General features: G+C 45.5%; 1 protein-coding gene across 1 annotated transcript; it reads right to left on the minus strand.

The window, feature by feature from the left end:
* Nucleotides 1-336: 336 nt before the first annotated feature.
* On the minus strand, nucleotides 337-1,955 carry LOC141363143 (uncharacterized). Its single transcript, XM_073865703.1, has 2 exons — nucleotides 554-1,955; nucleotides 337-476 (listed from the first exon to the last, which is right to left on the minus strand). The coding sequence occupies exons 1-2, from the start codon at nucleotides 1,488-1,490 to the stop codon at nucleotides 337-339; spliced, it is 1,077 nt and encodes a 358-aa protein (XP_073721804.1). The 5' UTR covers nucleotides 1,491-1,955.
* Between the last annotated feature and the right edge of the window lie 12,727 nt (nucleotides 1,956-14,682).

Below are 14,682 nucleotides of genomic sequence, written 5' to 3' on the forward strand. Positions count from 1 at the left end.
GGGATAATGTAGAGGCAGCCGGTAGTTATCGCGAAATAAGCCCCGAGAGTGTGATCAGATTGTATCACACTGAAGGGGCTTATTTCGCGATAACTACCGGCTGCCTCTACATTATCCCGCTTATTACACGGCTACTTGCCACATAAGGAAAAAACTGGACATGAATATGAATTTGAAACATTTTATTAGCATATTTTTTTAAATTAACATTTTTAATCCTTCCGCGAAACGATATAGTTCCACGTGACTAACATTCAAAGGAATTACATAAAAAGACAGAAGGACTATTTATAACATCAACATATGAATATATATATATATATATATTTGAGTATGTTATTTACAAGTATTAAATTGCACATTTCCATTAATTGTGAACTGTGACATTGTAAATGTGGTCCCAGCGGGGATGTTGAAGTTGATGTTTTTGGTAGAGTCAGCGAAAGTTTTCTCTATGGACGTTGTGTTGATTGCACCTAAAATCACACTTATCATTAAAATATATTGGTGATTGCATTTTATGATAAATATTATATTTAATACGAACACTTACTGCTTGCCAAGCTGTTGTCAGGATTTGATGAGAGTATATTGCTCCATTTCTGTCTGTCAGCGGTGGTCGGAGTCCAGTAAATCTTTAGACTGCTTTCACATCTATGTCCGGTCACAGTCATAATCTCTCTTGTTTCCAATCCGGCACGCGAGAGAAGTTGCACAGCCGTGCTTCTTAAACTGTGGTTTGTGTATCTTTGTGAGAGGCCAGCTGCTTCGCTGATTGTGGGCATCATCTTGGCAAGGTAGTTATGTCCCATCGGCTCTTTAGAGTACCAGACTGTTCTTTTGTTCAGTGTTTCCTGGTTTTGTCGTAGTGGATGAAGATAAAATGCGTCTGCGTCTGACGGACAGAGTGCCAGGTATTTTTTGAAAGTAGCAACAGGACACTTGGGGTTGTTGGGTTCAGCGAAGATGCAGCCTCTGTAATTTTCTTTACATGGATCTTTCGGGTCTTTGTGGTTTTTAGTCTCTGCATTGTGGGACAGAGTAATGTATTCGATGCCATTGTCGTCACATTTCATGGTAAAAGAATCCCTTCTTAAATCTCGGTTCCCTTCTCTGCCTCGTCTTGCTAGATGTAGTTGTACATCAAACCACACTTTCCGAACTAGACCAGTTGCTGTGTCTGGCGACAGCACATCGGAGTTTCGTATTAGATGCATGTCTGCTGGCGAGTTCGGTGGATGATGGTGACTAATGTCTTTACCAGCTTTACGAATGGCTTTAATTGTAGATTTAAAAACTGCATTGCTGGAGTTGAAGGTTGGACTTTTCAGGATATCAACATTTTTAAAATATCTGGCAATGCCAGTCCTGATGGCCATATAGCTGGCTATTGAATAAGTCTGACCGTTCGCACTTTGCACAGATGCATAAAATGATCTTAACACCTTATTAAGATCCTCTGCTTCATACTTGTCTGACTCGGTCTCCATTTTTTTCTCTTTTAGCCAGTCTTCGAGAAGTTTTATTGCCCATTCTGTATTTTTTTTTTTGTGTTTGCTTCATAGCTGTCGTGCTCTATTTGGTCAAGTTCAGTCGCAGAAAGCTCTCTGTGTCTTGTCGTTGTTTGTTCTTCGTAGTTACATTTTCGTTTTTTCTTCTTAATTGGGGAGCCATCTGAATCGTCATCTATCCACTGTTCAAACGTTTTGTTTTTACCGTACATGTTAAAATTAATGTCGAAATTTTCCATTGTGGTTGTCAATGTCCAGTGTTTGTCAGAAGATGGCGCCAAACGGTAATCTTTGGGATTTTACGCGGAGGGATTTTACGCGTGCAAGTAGTACCGGCTATGCGTTATTATTTTGGAGCGGTTATTATTTGAAAAGAACGAACCTGCAAATGTCTCAACTGACCAATCAGAATCAAGCATTCCAGAGAGCCGTGTAATAATTCTGTTTAATGCGGTATTGCTTGCCATTAATGTTTTCAATAAAAAGCAACCTAGTTAGATAGAGAATATGGTCTGAGAAGATCCAGCAGCTCCATAATGAGTTGTCTTGGGAGGCAATTTTTTTTTTAATTTAGCCACGTCAGGCAAAATGTCAAAAGGTTTAAGGGTTGCCGAATAAATTTTTTTTTCGGAGTTACTGGTGTTGTGTGGAAGTCTGTTCCCTATGTTTCCCTTTATTGTTGTGTTTTTATAGCGTTTTTATCACATTATATGTTTATTATTTATATACATTGAAAGTTTTAATGGCTCCTGAGATGTATATGTGTGCATTTATGTAATGTATCTTGACTGTTCTTGATTGTAAGTCAATTATTTTTACAGTATGAATCATATTATATGTATAATATATATTTATTATGTATGGAAACATAACAGTTTCAAAACCAACAGTAAAGGAAAAAAGAGCTATATGTTAGAAGGCATAAAACTGTCAAATATGAAATATTTAAAAAATTATATAATAGAATACATGATATTATTGCTTTTTAGTATAACCAATTGAAATCTTTAATCTTTCTAAATAAATTATAAATGTAACGTGATGAAAACGCTATAAACATAGAGGGAACAGACTTCAATGAGGAACAAACACCGGCGCCGTCTTTGATTCATTAGTTCTGATACCAAATAAAGTCAACTGCATAAATAGTCCTGTATTCATTGCAAACATATTTTATTAAGTCTTAAAATGTCCATAACATAAAATAATTTTCACTATACCATAGTTTGACTTGTACTGCGCTGCGCTGATTTCTAAGGACTGCTGCACAGTGGTGGCGATAGTGTTTTGTGCTCAAACAACGCTAAAGGCTGGTACAGACGGTACGACTTTAAAATCGTCGGCCGATTTTCCAACCCTGAGAGACCCCACACACGGCGATAAAACATCGCGGGTCTAACAGTTTTGGTCGTACAGTTAGTGGTGCGCTGCCACATGGCAAAATCAACACATCACACACGAACCGATTTGACTCCCGAGCAGTCCCAGGTCAGACGGGAAATCTCGCAAAATCTCTCGCGATCAAACGTGATTTCAGAGTAAACAATCATGGCGGACGAAGAGGATGCAGTGGCGATAGTTTGCAGTTTGTTTTTAACCGAAAATTGCGTTTGCGCGCAATTTCTGTTTTACCCTTGGTCTAGTCCATAGTTGGATGCATTGAGATGCAGTAAATATGACCCGTGACTTCCCGGTACTTCCTCGCTGCTTCGTCACCTCGCTTTCTGATTGGCTACATGTCACAGTCCACAGGCTGCTTGCTCGTTTGTCCGCAGGAGACACCACACACGAGAAGAAATCGGGCCAAAAAAATCCAACATGTTGGATATCCCCGATTTGAGATCGGAGCAGTCCCGAGGTCCTTCCGAGTAGACGAGAGCAGTCTAAACACACCACACACGGCAAGAATATCTGATCAGTTTATTTTACGATTATCGGAGCATCCTTAAGATTGTCGGAAGGGGTGAATCGGGGCTAAAATCGGCCTAATTATCCTGCCGTGTGAACCAGCCTTAAGAGAGAGCTTACGAATGGTCCAGACCAACCTTATGAAAGTGTGACTTACAGAAGATATACTTAGCGGACGAACGTGTCGGGAATCGTGTCATAGAGTTAAGAGAGAGGTTAAGAAATAGGTTAAGAACTACTTAGCGATAAGAACATTTTGGGGAACTGGGCCCTGATCAGTAAGCAGATACATCAGCAGTCTCATGAATAATTATGATGTTGTGTTGTTAGATTTCCCCTACACACCTGACTGACTTAAGTTACATAACCGTGTAGACAACACACACAAGACATTTATCCTCACCGGGTGTCCACAGAAGACAAACACCGAAGAGTCACACAACATTTTGTCCATTATGAACACTGCATCATGATGTGGACGATTCTGAATCAATTCACAAATGTCCAGAATTGAAGAAATGTCAAGAATTCTAAAGAGTTATTTTACAAAATAATAACATGACGTTATCAGAACCAAAAGGCGGAACTCAACTGCGGGAGGGGTGCTACACACGGACAGCTTGAGAGCGCGCACATCACGAGCACCCACAGTGGAGCTTACACGAGCAGTAGAGAAAGAAAAAACAAATACATCTAGCCCTATTTGACTCATTCTAAACTGCAAGAAAACAAAATACATGTTGAGATGATCTTCATCTGCCTTTTCTCTGTTCAGTGAGCGTCAGGAAGAAACAGCGCCTTTCATTTACGGACTCATCTGATGTGCTAATAGCGTTTCCAAAAACCTGCCGCTAAATATTTAGATATAGATAAGAACATGAATATATATTTCTGTAAAAATATGCACATCATTTGTTATTCAGACGGAGGCGCTGGGTGCGCTGCATTAGATACAGTAATACTGCCAAAATCACTGTGTATAGACCCCTTCAAGGTTTGTAAACATTGAATGACTATCGGGTGCGCGCGCAGCACGGGGTCGAACTGTTCATACCATTTAGGCTTTATAATTTAATCTAACAGTGCTGAAAAATGATGATTTACCTCAAATGAAGTGAGCACTACAAACACAAGCCTCTTTGATATTTGCATTGTCCCAGTCTGCACGTTAATTGCTTGCAGACGCAGATGTTGTATTTTTTTGTTTTTGAGATTCTGCATGACTCGCGAAAACTTAACGGAAGACCTGGTGCGATTTTCACAGTCCACGACGTAAGTAGGCATTTTTGACGATACCGAATAATACGCAACTGAATCTGCTGTAATGACTTTTCTGACCCCGACATGCGCAGTGGGAACAGCCTGTGACGTGAACCGTGAAGGGGTCTATAATGATGATGATTAGATGATATGTCAGTTACAGTTACATACCGATATGACAGAAAACATATTAATTATATATGTTGATTCTGAATCGATTCATGAGGGTCCAAACGATTCCCACCCCTAATGAACACAAACACTTGAGGAAATAAGATCATGTGTTAAACCTGACATACTCCAGTCAATGTCTTTGAATATGATTTAATCACGAATGAATCCTCCTCATCAGAAAGAATACAAGAGTTTATATAGTATAGATACATGACAAAGTCACATCATTTATCTCTAATATGATTTATTCTTCATATCTGCAATTCAGAAACTCCTCTCTGTTACCATGCAGACAAAAACAAATTTAACTTTCTTGATGACCTCAGCTTTAACAAGTCATGTGGTTTAAATTGAAATCATTTAACCACACGTACTTCATCTATTTCAACACATTTTGTTGTTAAAAGCATACAGTACAAATGTTCAAACCTGTAAGGAAAAGACATGTTAGTTATGTAAGGGATAATGTAGAGGCAGCCGGTAGTTATCGGGAATTATACAACAGTTCTTTCTGGTTCTCGAATCTGATTGGCTAAGAGCTATACGATATTGTGCTGATAACGGCACTGTAACCGCTTCACCTTTCGTATCATTCCGCCACCTAGTGAATGGAGGTCCTAAGCAGGCTCATCTCTGAATGGAAAAACACAGACGCCCTGATCCATTACACAAATGCGCAAGGTATACAGTAGTTGGCAGTAATACTCCCAAGGAGTGAGCAGCCATTAAACGAAAAGAAGAAGAACAGACGCCCTGTTTTGAATCACTCTGTGTGTCTCATTATTTTACTAGCTCATAAATCAGTCTGTGAATCCCCAATCGGAAGTTATTATTCTGTCAAAGATCAGCGCTCTTGGATGTTACGTTTAAGTTAATGGGAGAAATGTCTTGTCACATCGTGTGGCTTTCAAATGTGGACATTGATCATTTACTTTATCGTGACGTGACTATTAAAACATGTTATGAGATATCGCCACTGATATATTTATAAGCAGCATGCAAAAACATCTCTCTGACACTTATAAAAAACCGTTTTATATAGTACTGACAAGAACAAAGTTTAATAATAATAATCGAGTGCTCGTATCCCGTTAAGAATAAATGAGAAAGCAATAGTAACGTTATACAAGTATAGTTTTATTCACTTTTACCTCGCGGCAAAACAATAACAACACAAAAGACACTAAATATGTATAAAAAAACAAGTAATAGTTTGATCATGACACCAAAAACTGCTGATTTGATCTCATTTTGACGATCATAAACAAACAAGGCCAACATGAGAGCCAGGGAATTCCTGTCAGAGATGTAGCCCAGAGAGGGCGGTGGTCAGCGGGGCGAGTGAACACTAAGCTCATGCTTTGGTTCTCGTTCGTACCGAATCTCACTAAGCAAACGTTCAAACAGGCGCTATCTTTACTAATCGACTGCAGATTTAAATATAATACATATACATTTTCGACTGAACTAATCTTAAAACTACACTTTGTGACCAAGAAACGGTAATATAAAGTAACGGCTTTTCCGTCCATTGAGTTGTTATGAGCTTCAAAGCAGCCGAAAGTGTTTCCTGTCATTCTGGCCGCCCTCAAATCCGTGGCGGAAGAAGTAGTTCCCAAACAAAGAGGCTTTTAAAATAACTCCGTTGTTGTTTTCTAGTTTTCGTTTTTTCAAACGTGTGCCGTCGAACTGTTGTATAAAAGCAACGGCCTCTGTTAAAATGTCAGAAAATGTAGTTTGGTGTTTCTTTGATGAAATCTTTGCTGATATTATTGTGTATGAAGAGTTCCCTTTCAGTCGGTCACTACGACGTCACGTCGTGACCGACGAATTGGGAACTCGCTTAGAGAGACCAATCTGCTTCGAATACTACTAAAACGCCAATGAACTTGGCATTGAGATATTTGCATAATGCTGGCGCCGCCCCGCCAGGTGCGTATATAAGGAGCACGTGCAAATAGGGAAATCAGCTTTTTATCGCTTCGAAAGCCGGCAGTATCTGCTACTGAGAAGCTACTTCTACTCTGTTGGGATCGATTGCTGAAGTTGGTTGGACTAGCAGTACCACAGCGGACGCCTCGCAGTATTCCACGACTCTGCATCTTTGTTTTGAGTTAGTGTGTGCGTTGCCTTTCCCTGTGCGCATCATCAACTGAGCATCTGAGTGAATTTCCCTAAAAGAGTGATACGAGAGAGCTTTGTGCCTTGTTAAAGGCAGCCACTCTCTCGTATATCCGGAGATCAGCGTCCTTTTCAGGATGGCTTTTCGTCCGTGCGATCTTGGGTGCGGCAAATATATGGGTCCGAAGGACGGTCACGAGCGTTGTCTCTCGTGCTTGGGCATCGAGCACGCGGAGGCAGCGTTCGCGGGGGGTAAGTGTTCTCACTGTGAGAACATGTCCCTTGTGGATTTGCGGAGACGGTTGTCTTTCCTCCGGGAAAAACGCAACCCGCGTCCGGCGAGTTCTGAACGCCGCCACGGAGCGGCCGTGAAGCTCTCGAAGGACGATCTTCGCATCACTGTGCTGAGCCGGTCGGGGGATTCGTCCTCCGGCTCTCAGCCTCCTCATTCACAGCCGGTTGATGTGCCGATGGAGACTTCAGCGTCGTGTTCTACGATGTCTGTAGAATCTGTCGTGCCTCCCTCCGGGTCCACGGAAACCGCAGCATCCGAGGGTGGGCCCCCTCCCTCTGAGGACCCTGACGTCCTTCCCCCCTCCGGACGGGTCGTGACGCCGGAGTTTGACCCAGAGATGGTGGCCGTGCTCGCTCGAGCGGCGGAGACCGTAGGGTTAGAGTGGGTTCACCCCCCTCAGCCCGAACCGTCCCGCCTGGATGATTGGTTCTTTGGAGCTGCCCGGGTTTCACAACCCTCTCCACCGGTGCCTTTCTTCCCCGAGGTGCACGAGGAGCTGACTAGAACCTGGAAGTCGCCGTTTTCAACCAGATTACGGCCGTTTCAGCCCTCCCCCCTCACCTCCCTCACCAATGGAGCCGCTAAGGGTTATACGGGGATCCCCCCCGTGGAGCGGGCGGTCGCGATGCAGTTGTGTCCGGCCACCGCTCCCTCCTGGAAGGATCGCCCAACCCTCCCCTCCCGTGCTTGCAGACAGTCTTTCGGTTTAACGGGGGCTGCCCACCAGGCATGCAGAGAGGCGGCTTCAGCCCTGCACGCTATGGCGTTGTTGCAGGTTCATCAGGCCAAGGCTCTGAGGGATCTGCATGAGGGAGGACACGACTCGCCTGTCCTTTCGGAGCTCCGGGCCGCGACGGATCTGGCTCTCCGCGCTACCAAGGTTACAGCGCAGGCGATTGGTCGTGCGATGTCCACGATGGTGGTCCAGGAACGCCATCTATGGCTATGTCTGGCGGACATGTCGGATGCGAAGAAGAACAAGTTCTTGGACGCTCCCGTGTCCCAGGCTGGTCTCTTCGGCGAGTCGGTGGAGTCTTTCGCCCAGCAGTTCTCCGCCGCCCAGAAGCAGACGGAGGCGATCGCTCAGATCATGCCCCGGCGCAAGCGACCTGCATCTCGCCCTCCAGCGCTGGCTGCCCCGCCTGCTTCTCGCCGTGGGCGCCCTCCGGCGGCTGCCTCCACCCCCCCCACGAGAACATCTTCCAGGCCACGGAGGGGGAACAGCCGTCGGCAGCCTGCCCCGCCCGCCCCACCCGCTTCCCGTGGCAAACGGAAATCGAAGCGGCCCTGAGACGGGCGACCTGGATTTGGATGGGATCACTCAGCGGGAGACGGTGATGGCACCGCTCCTTCCACCGGTAGAGGGCCGGGTGGAAAATCTTTGGTTTCGTTTTGTTTCTGTTCCGCCGGCTTCTCAGCCGGCACCCACAAAACCACAAAAAGAGTGCATTCCTATTCCTTCTCCAGGTCTCCAGAGGATCGAGAGAGATGTGAGCGGGCAGTCAGATGCTCTTCCTCCCTCTCCTCTATCGCCAGTGGGTATTCTGAGGAGTTCGAGTTCTCCGCTACGGAGACCGGACCACCAGCAAACCCTTCGGAGTCTGCGCTCTCCGCTGAGGAGACCAGACGACCGTCACCCTCAGCGGGCTCAGGTCAGTGTCACACACACACATACTGTAGATGCTTATGCTGTCACGGCAGAGGCACCAGCAGTCCCGCCTGTCCCGCTTCGCTGCCCCACCGCGGGTACTCCGGTAGTGCCGCTAATTCCTCTCGTACGGTCCCTGGGGGCTTGGCTTCAGCTTCCCAGTCCGTCTCGTTGGGTTTTACGCACGATCCGCCTCGGTTACGAAATTCAATTCAACCGGCACACACCCAAATTCTCGGGCGTTCGTTTCACCACGGTGAAAGCGTCCGATGCACATGTACTGCGTGCAGAAGTCAATATCCTGTTGGCGAAGGATGCGATAGAGCCGGTCCCTCTTACCGAGATGAGATCGGGGTTTTACAGCCCGTATTTCATAGTACCCAAGAAGAGCGGCGGTTTACGACCAATTTTGGATTTGCGGGTCCTGAACAAATCTCTTCAGAAGAGGTCTTTCAGGATGATTACACCGAAGCAAATTTTCAATTCAATACGCCCCCAAGATTGGTTTGCAGCAATAGACCTGAAAGACGCGTATTTTCATGTGTCCATTCTCCCTCGTCACAGACCGTTTCTCCGGTTTGCGTTCGAGGGACGGGCATATCAATACAAAGTTCTACCGTTCGGGCTGTCTCTCTCTCCCCGTGTATTCACGAAAGTAGTGGAGGCGGCGTTAAAGCCCCTCAGAGAGAGCGGTGTTCGCATATTGGCTTACCTCGACGATTGGCTTATAATAGCGGATTCTCGGCGGACGCTGTGCGAGCACAGAGATCTAACGCTTCAACATCTCGCCCGTTTGGGTCTTCGGGTCAACTGGGAGAAGAGCAAACTCTGCCCCACGCAGAGGATCTCTTTTCTCGGGATGGAACTGGACTCGATCGATTTATCGGCGCGTTTGACAGAAGAGCGCGTCCAATCAATTCTGACTTGCCTCGGTTCATTCCGAGGGAAGAATGCGGTCCCTCTGAAACAATTTCAGAGACTCCTGGGGCGTATGGCAGCAGCAGCGGCCGTGACACCGCTCGGACTGCTCCATATGAGACCGCTTCAGCGTTGGCTTCACGATCGAGTCCCGAGGAGAGCGTGGCGCGCTGGCATCCATCGTGTAACCATTACACCTGCGTGCCGCCTAACATTCCCCCCGTGGTCAGACCCCGAGTTTCTCAGGACCGGCGTGTCCATGAGACAGGTCTCCCGGCATGCTGTTGTCCATACGGATGCCTCCGACACGGGCTGGGGAGCCACGTACGACGAGCTCACGGCTTCGGGGGTGTGGACAGCACCCCAGTTGCATTGGCATATCAATTGCCGCGAGTTATGGGCAGTATATCTGGGACTCGTACGCTTCGCTACGGAGCTGGGAGGGAAGGATGTACTAGTACGCTCAGACAACACTGCGACAGTTGCGTATATCAACCGTCAAGGCGGTTTGTGCTCCTGTCACCTGTCGCATCTCGCTCGTCATCTCTTCCTTTGGAGTCAGAAGCATCTGAGGTCCCTTCGTGCCATTTACATCCCGGGCTCGCTCAACACAACGGCAGACGCGCTTTCCCGAGCTGCGCGCCCCGGCGAATGGCGACTCCACCCCCAGACGGTCCAGCTGATTTGGAGGAAGTTCGGTCGTGCGCAGATAGACCTATTTGCGTCGCCGAACGATACCCATTGTCGCCTGTTTTATTCACTAACCGGGGGCAACCTCGGCGTGGATGCGCTGGCACACAGTTGGCCGCGGGGCATGCGCAAGTATGCGTTCCCCCCAGTGAGTCTAATAGCACAGACGCTGTGCAAAGTCAGGCAGGACGAGGAGAGCCTTTTAATGATCGCCCCATATTGGACGACCAGGAATTGGTTTCCGGAACTAATGCTCCTCGCGACAGCCCCTCCCTGGCGGATTCCCCTGAGGAAGGACCTTCTTTCTCAAGGAGGGGGCACATTATGGCACCCGCGCCCCGACCTGTGGAATCTCCACGTTTGGTCGTTGAGCGCGCACAAGGTTTGAGTGATTTACCACAGGCGGTATCTAACACTATCGACGCGGCACGAGCTCCGTCTACGAGACGGGCTTACGCGTTTAAATGGAACCTTTTCGTCATTTGGTGCTCTTCGCAACGCGAGGACCCCAGAGAATGCCCTATTACTATCGTGCTTTTATATCTTCAACATAGGTTAGACGGTAGGCTGTCACCCTCCACTATTAAAGTTGATATCGCCGCTATATCTGCTCATCACTCACTTATCAACGGCAGATCAGTTGGCCAGCATGATTTGGTTATTAGATTTCTAAGAGGCGCTCGCAGGCTAAACCCCTCGCGCCCTCCTTCTATTCCTCCCTGGGACTTGTCCATGGTGCTGAAAGCACTTCAGGGACCACCATTCGAGCCTTTGCAGTCTGCGAGTCTGAAGCTTTATCAATGAAAGCTCTGACCCTGCTAGCATTGGCCTCAGTGAAGAGAGTAGGGGATTTACATGCATTCTCTGTTGACGATTCGTGCCTTCAGTTTGGTCCTGCTGTCTCGAGTGTAACATTGAGACCCAGACCAGGCTACGTGCCCAAAGTTCCCACCACTCCTTTCAGAGATCAGGTGGTGAGCTTGCAAGCGTTGCCTTTGGAGGACGCAAACCCAACCGAGGCTTTTTTGTCCCCCGTACGCGCACTGCGATTCTACGTGGACCGCACGCAGAGCCTCAGGACCTCGGACCAGCTCTTTGTTTGTTATGGTGGCCAGCAGAAAGGGAAAGCTGTCACTAAGCAGAGGATGTCTCATTGGATAGTGGATACTATCGCCCTGGCTTATAATCTTCAGGGTATTCCTTGCCCCTTTAATTTGAGAGCGCACTCCACACGGAGTGTTGCCTCATCTTGGGCTCTCGCTCGTGGTTCCTCGCTAACAGACATCTGTAGAGCTGCTGGTTGGGCGACACCTAATACGTTCATTAGATTCTACAGTGTTCGTATCGAGCCTGTATCCTCTCGTGTTCTTTCCTCACCGGGGAGGGCACGGAGAGCAGACTCGCATGTCGGCTTGCAGCCTCCGACTGAGGCTCCAAATTGAGTTTCAGTATGGAAGGCCATCAGAGCAAAAATGCGTAATGGTTTGAATTGCTCTTCCTCCGCTGCCTTGGCATCCTTTGTTGCGGAGCATTGGCTGTCAGCCTTTCACTAGCTGTATTCTTACGAACCTACGTGTTTGGCTTGGGCTCCACATTGGGTCCCATCGGGTTCCTTTGTGAGTATTATTCCGTGGGGTTAATCCTACCAGCCCACGTTTCCCTTAGCAGAGCACTGCTTTGCTGACACAGCCACGGCTGTCTTTATTACTGTTTATTAGTCCACCATTAGCCCTTAAGAGGGGCGGTGGCGTCCGCAGCATTCCTATCCCGCTCTGGTAGGGCGCTTCCCAGTCGCTGGCACTTCTGTGGGGTCAAAGGAACATCTAGTGCCCGGCCTTTCTGCCTTATCCTATTTTCTCCATTTCCCTGACGGGGACTTGGAGGGTTTTTTGCAGACACTGGAAGAGGTCAGCCCCTAGTGGCGTTTTGGTAGGGATTCCCAATTCGTCGGTCACGACGTGACGTCGTAGTGACCGACTGAAAGGGAACGTCTCGGTTACGGATGTAACCCTCGTTCCCTGAAGGAGGGAACGGAGACGTCACGTCCCGTCGCCACAGGTGCTGCCACCTGCTGTTTAGGCCGGTCACCTTTCCGGCTTTCTCAGCGAACAGAAGCTGATTTCCCTATTTGCACGTGCTCCTTATATACGCACCTGGCGGGGCGGCGCCAGCATTATGCAAATATCTCAATGCCAAGTTCATTGGCGTTTTAGTAGTATTCGAAGCAGATTGGTCTCTCTAAGCGAGTTCCCAATTCGTCGGTCACGACGTGACGTCTCCGTTCCCTCCTTCAGGGAACGAGGGTTACATACGTAACCGAGACGTTTTTCTCCTTGTCGTGTTGTTTTTATAAAGATGATTAACAACATTGATCCATCATTGACACTGACACACACATTAATAATGTTTTTATAGATTGAGTGAAATTGACCTTTAAACACTGTAACATCTTTAAATGTAAGATCAGAGTTATGTTATCTCCAGCTGATATTCCTCCTGTAATAGAGGAAGATTTTTACATCAAATACCTGATGAGAATTACAAGTGTGAGTCATGAACTCAATACAGATTTATGAAGAAATGTTCATGTGGTTTAGGACATCTAACACTAATAGTCAGCTGTGTGATGGATTTATTTGACATTTAAACACACAGTGTCTCAGTTACTGAGGGATTGAAAGAGAAACATTACATGAAGAGATGGAGGTTAGAGATTTGTGGACAAACTTTGTAGTTTAGCATCATTCACATAAAGTCTCTGTTCTCTACAGGTTGATGAGTTGTGATATTACAGATGAAGGTTGTGTTGCTCTGACTTCAGCTCTGAGATCAAACCCATCACACCTGAGAGATCTGGATCTGTCTAATAATAAACTCACACATTCAGGAGTGAAGCTGATCTTTGATCTAAAAGATGATCCACATTATAAACTACAGACAGTACGGTGAGTAGAACTCATTTAAATAAATGTTTAAAGTAAACTCATGCAGTGTCATTTAAATCCTAGAATATAAATATTAGAAATAAATGTAAATTGATCTGCTGCTGTTATAGGCTGTGTATCCTTTAAACCCAACAAACAGAAAATATGAAGTGTACATGAACAACACTTGATGCTTTGTCAGATCAACACAATAAGAATTCAATCCAATGTCTGAGTCTGTTTACTAACTGTGATGTTGAGTTTGTTCACTCCAGGATTTAATACTGTGATCTTACTCTTCTTACACATTATATATGATGTTTGTTAATGGGGTTTGTTTGATAGGCCGACACCTCTATAGTTATGCACACTTGACTAGATCTTCATCTTTAACGCTTTTTATAACAACTTGGTTTTTATTTCATGTTTTAAGCATTATTTATCAAATCATCAGAATACAGACAGAAATAACAAGACAAACACAATATATACACAACAGATAAACACAAAGTACAGATGATAAATGATACAGATGAAGATTAGAAAAAAGAAGAGAAAGTCAACTCTTAAAATCTGATGGACACTTTACACAACTCTCTGTCGAGCTTTGACATTGATGCTGTTTCTCTTTATTTACACGACTGTCAACCTCCAGGACTTTTAAAATAAAGCATCACCTTCATTTTCTTACTGTTTGTGTGTGAACTCATAAAACTGTCAGTGTGTCATTATATTATACTACATACATATCAATACATTCACTCTTACATTGATATCAAATATTCAGAGGAAATAGATGAAATGTGTTTTTGTAGTGTTGTAGCTCATGTGTATGTGATAAACAGATTGTTGAAGATTTCATTTCTATCACTGACTGACAGCACTAATAGTTTGTTTTTCTATCTCTTCATCTGACACTGATAATGATCTCATATCTGATTGACTTTCTCTTTCAATTTTATTCAGGACTTTAAGACAAAGATGGTCAAGTAGATGGTAAAGATGTAAAGATGTTAAGATGTCTGTCTGATCTTCAGTATGATCTGCTGGTGAATAACACGACACAATAGTGACATCACTTCCTCTTAACCGTATGAGTTGATTATTCAGTACAGGATCTGATCTGTGACTTTATCTAAATCTGACTTTGAAGTGTTGGAGTTAAATCTTCATCCTAACTCAGCTTCTGTCTACACATTTCCTATAAGAGCGATTTATCAGTCAATGTAAGAG

This window comes from Misgurnus anguillicaudatus, unplaced genomic scaffold (genome assembly GCF_027580225.2).
Source record: "Misgurnus anguillicaudatus unplaced genomic scaffold, ASM2758022v2 HiC_scaffold_33, whole genome shotgun sequence".
NCBI classification, from domain to species: domain Eukaryota; kingdom Metazoa; phylum Chordata; class Actinopteri; order Cypriniformes; family Cobitidae; genus Misgurnus; species Misgurnus anguillicaudatus.

Coding starts and splice junctions, on each gene's coding strand:
- LOC141363143 (XM_073865703.1), bottom strand. CDS start 1,490: ATGGAGACCGAGTCAGACAAGTATGAAGCAGAGGATCTTAATAAGGTG. Junction 477..553: donor TGACAACAGCTTGGCAAGCA/GTAAGTGTTCGT, acceptor GTGTGATTTTAG/GTGCAATCAACACAACGTCC.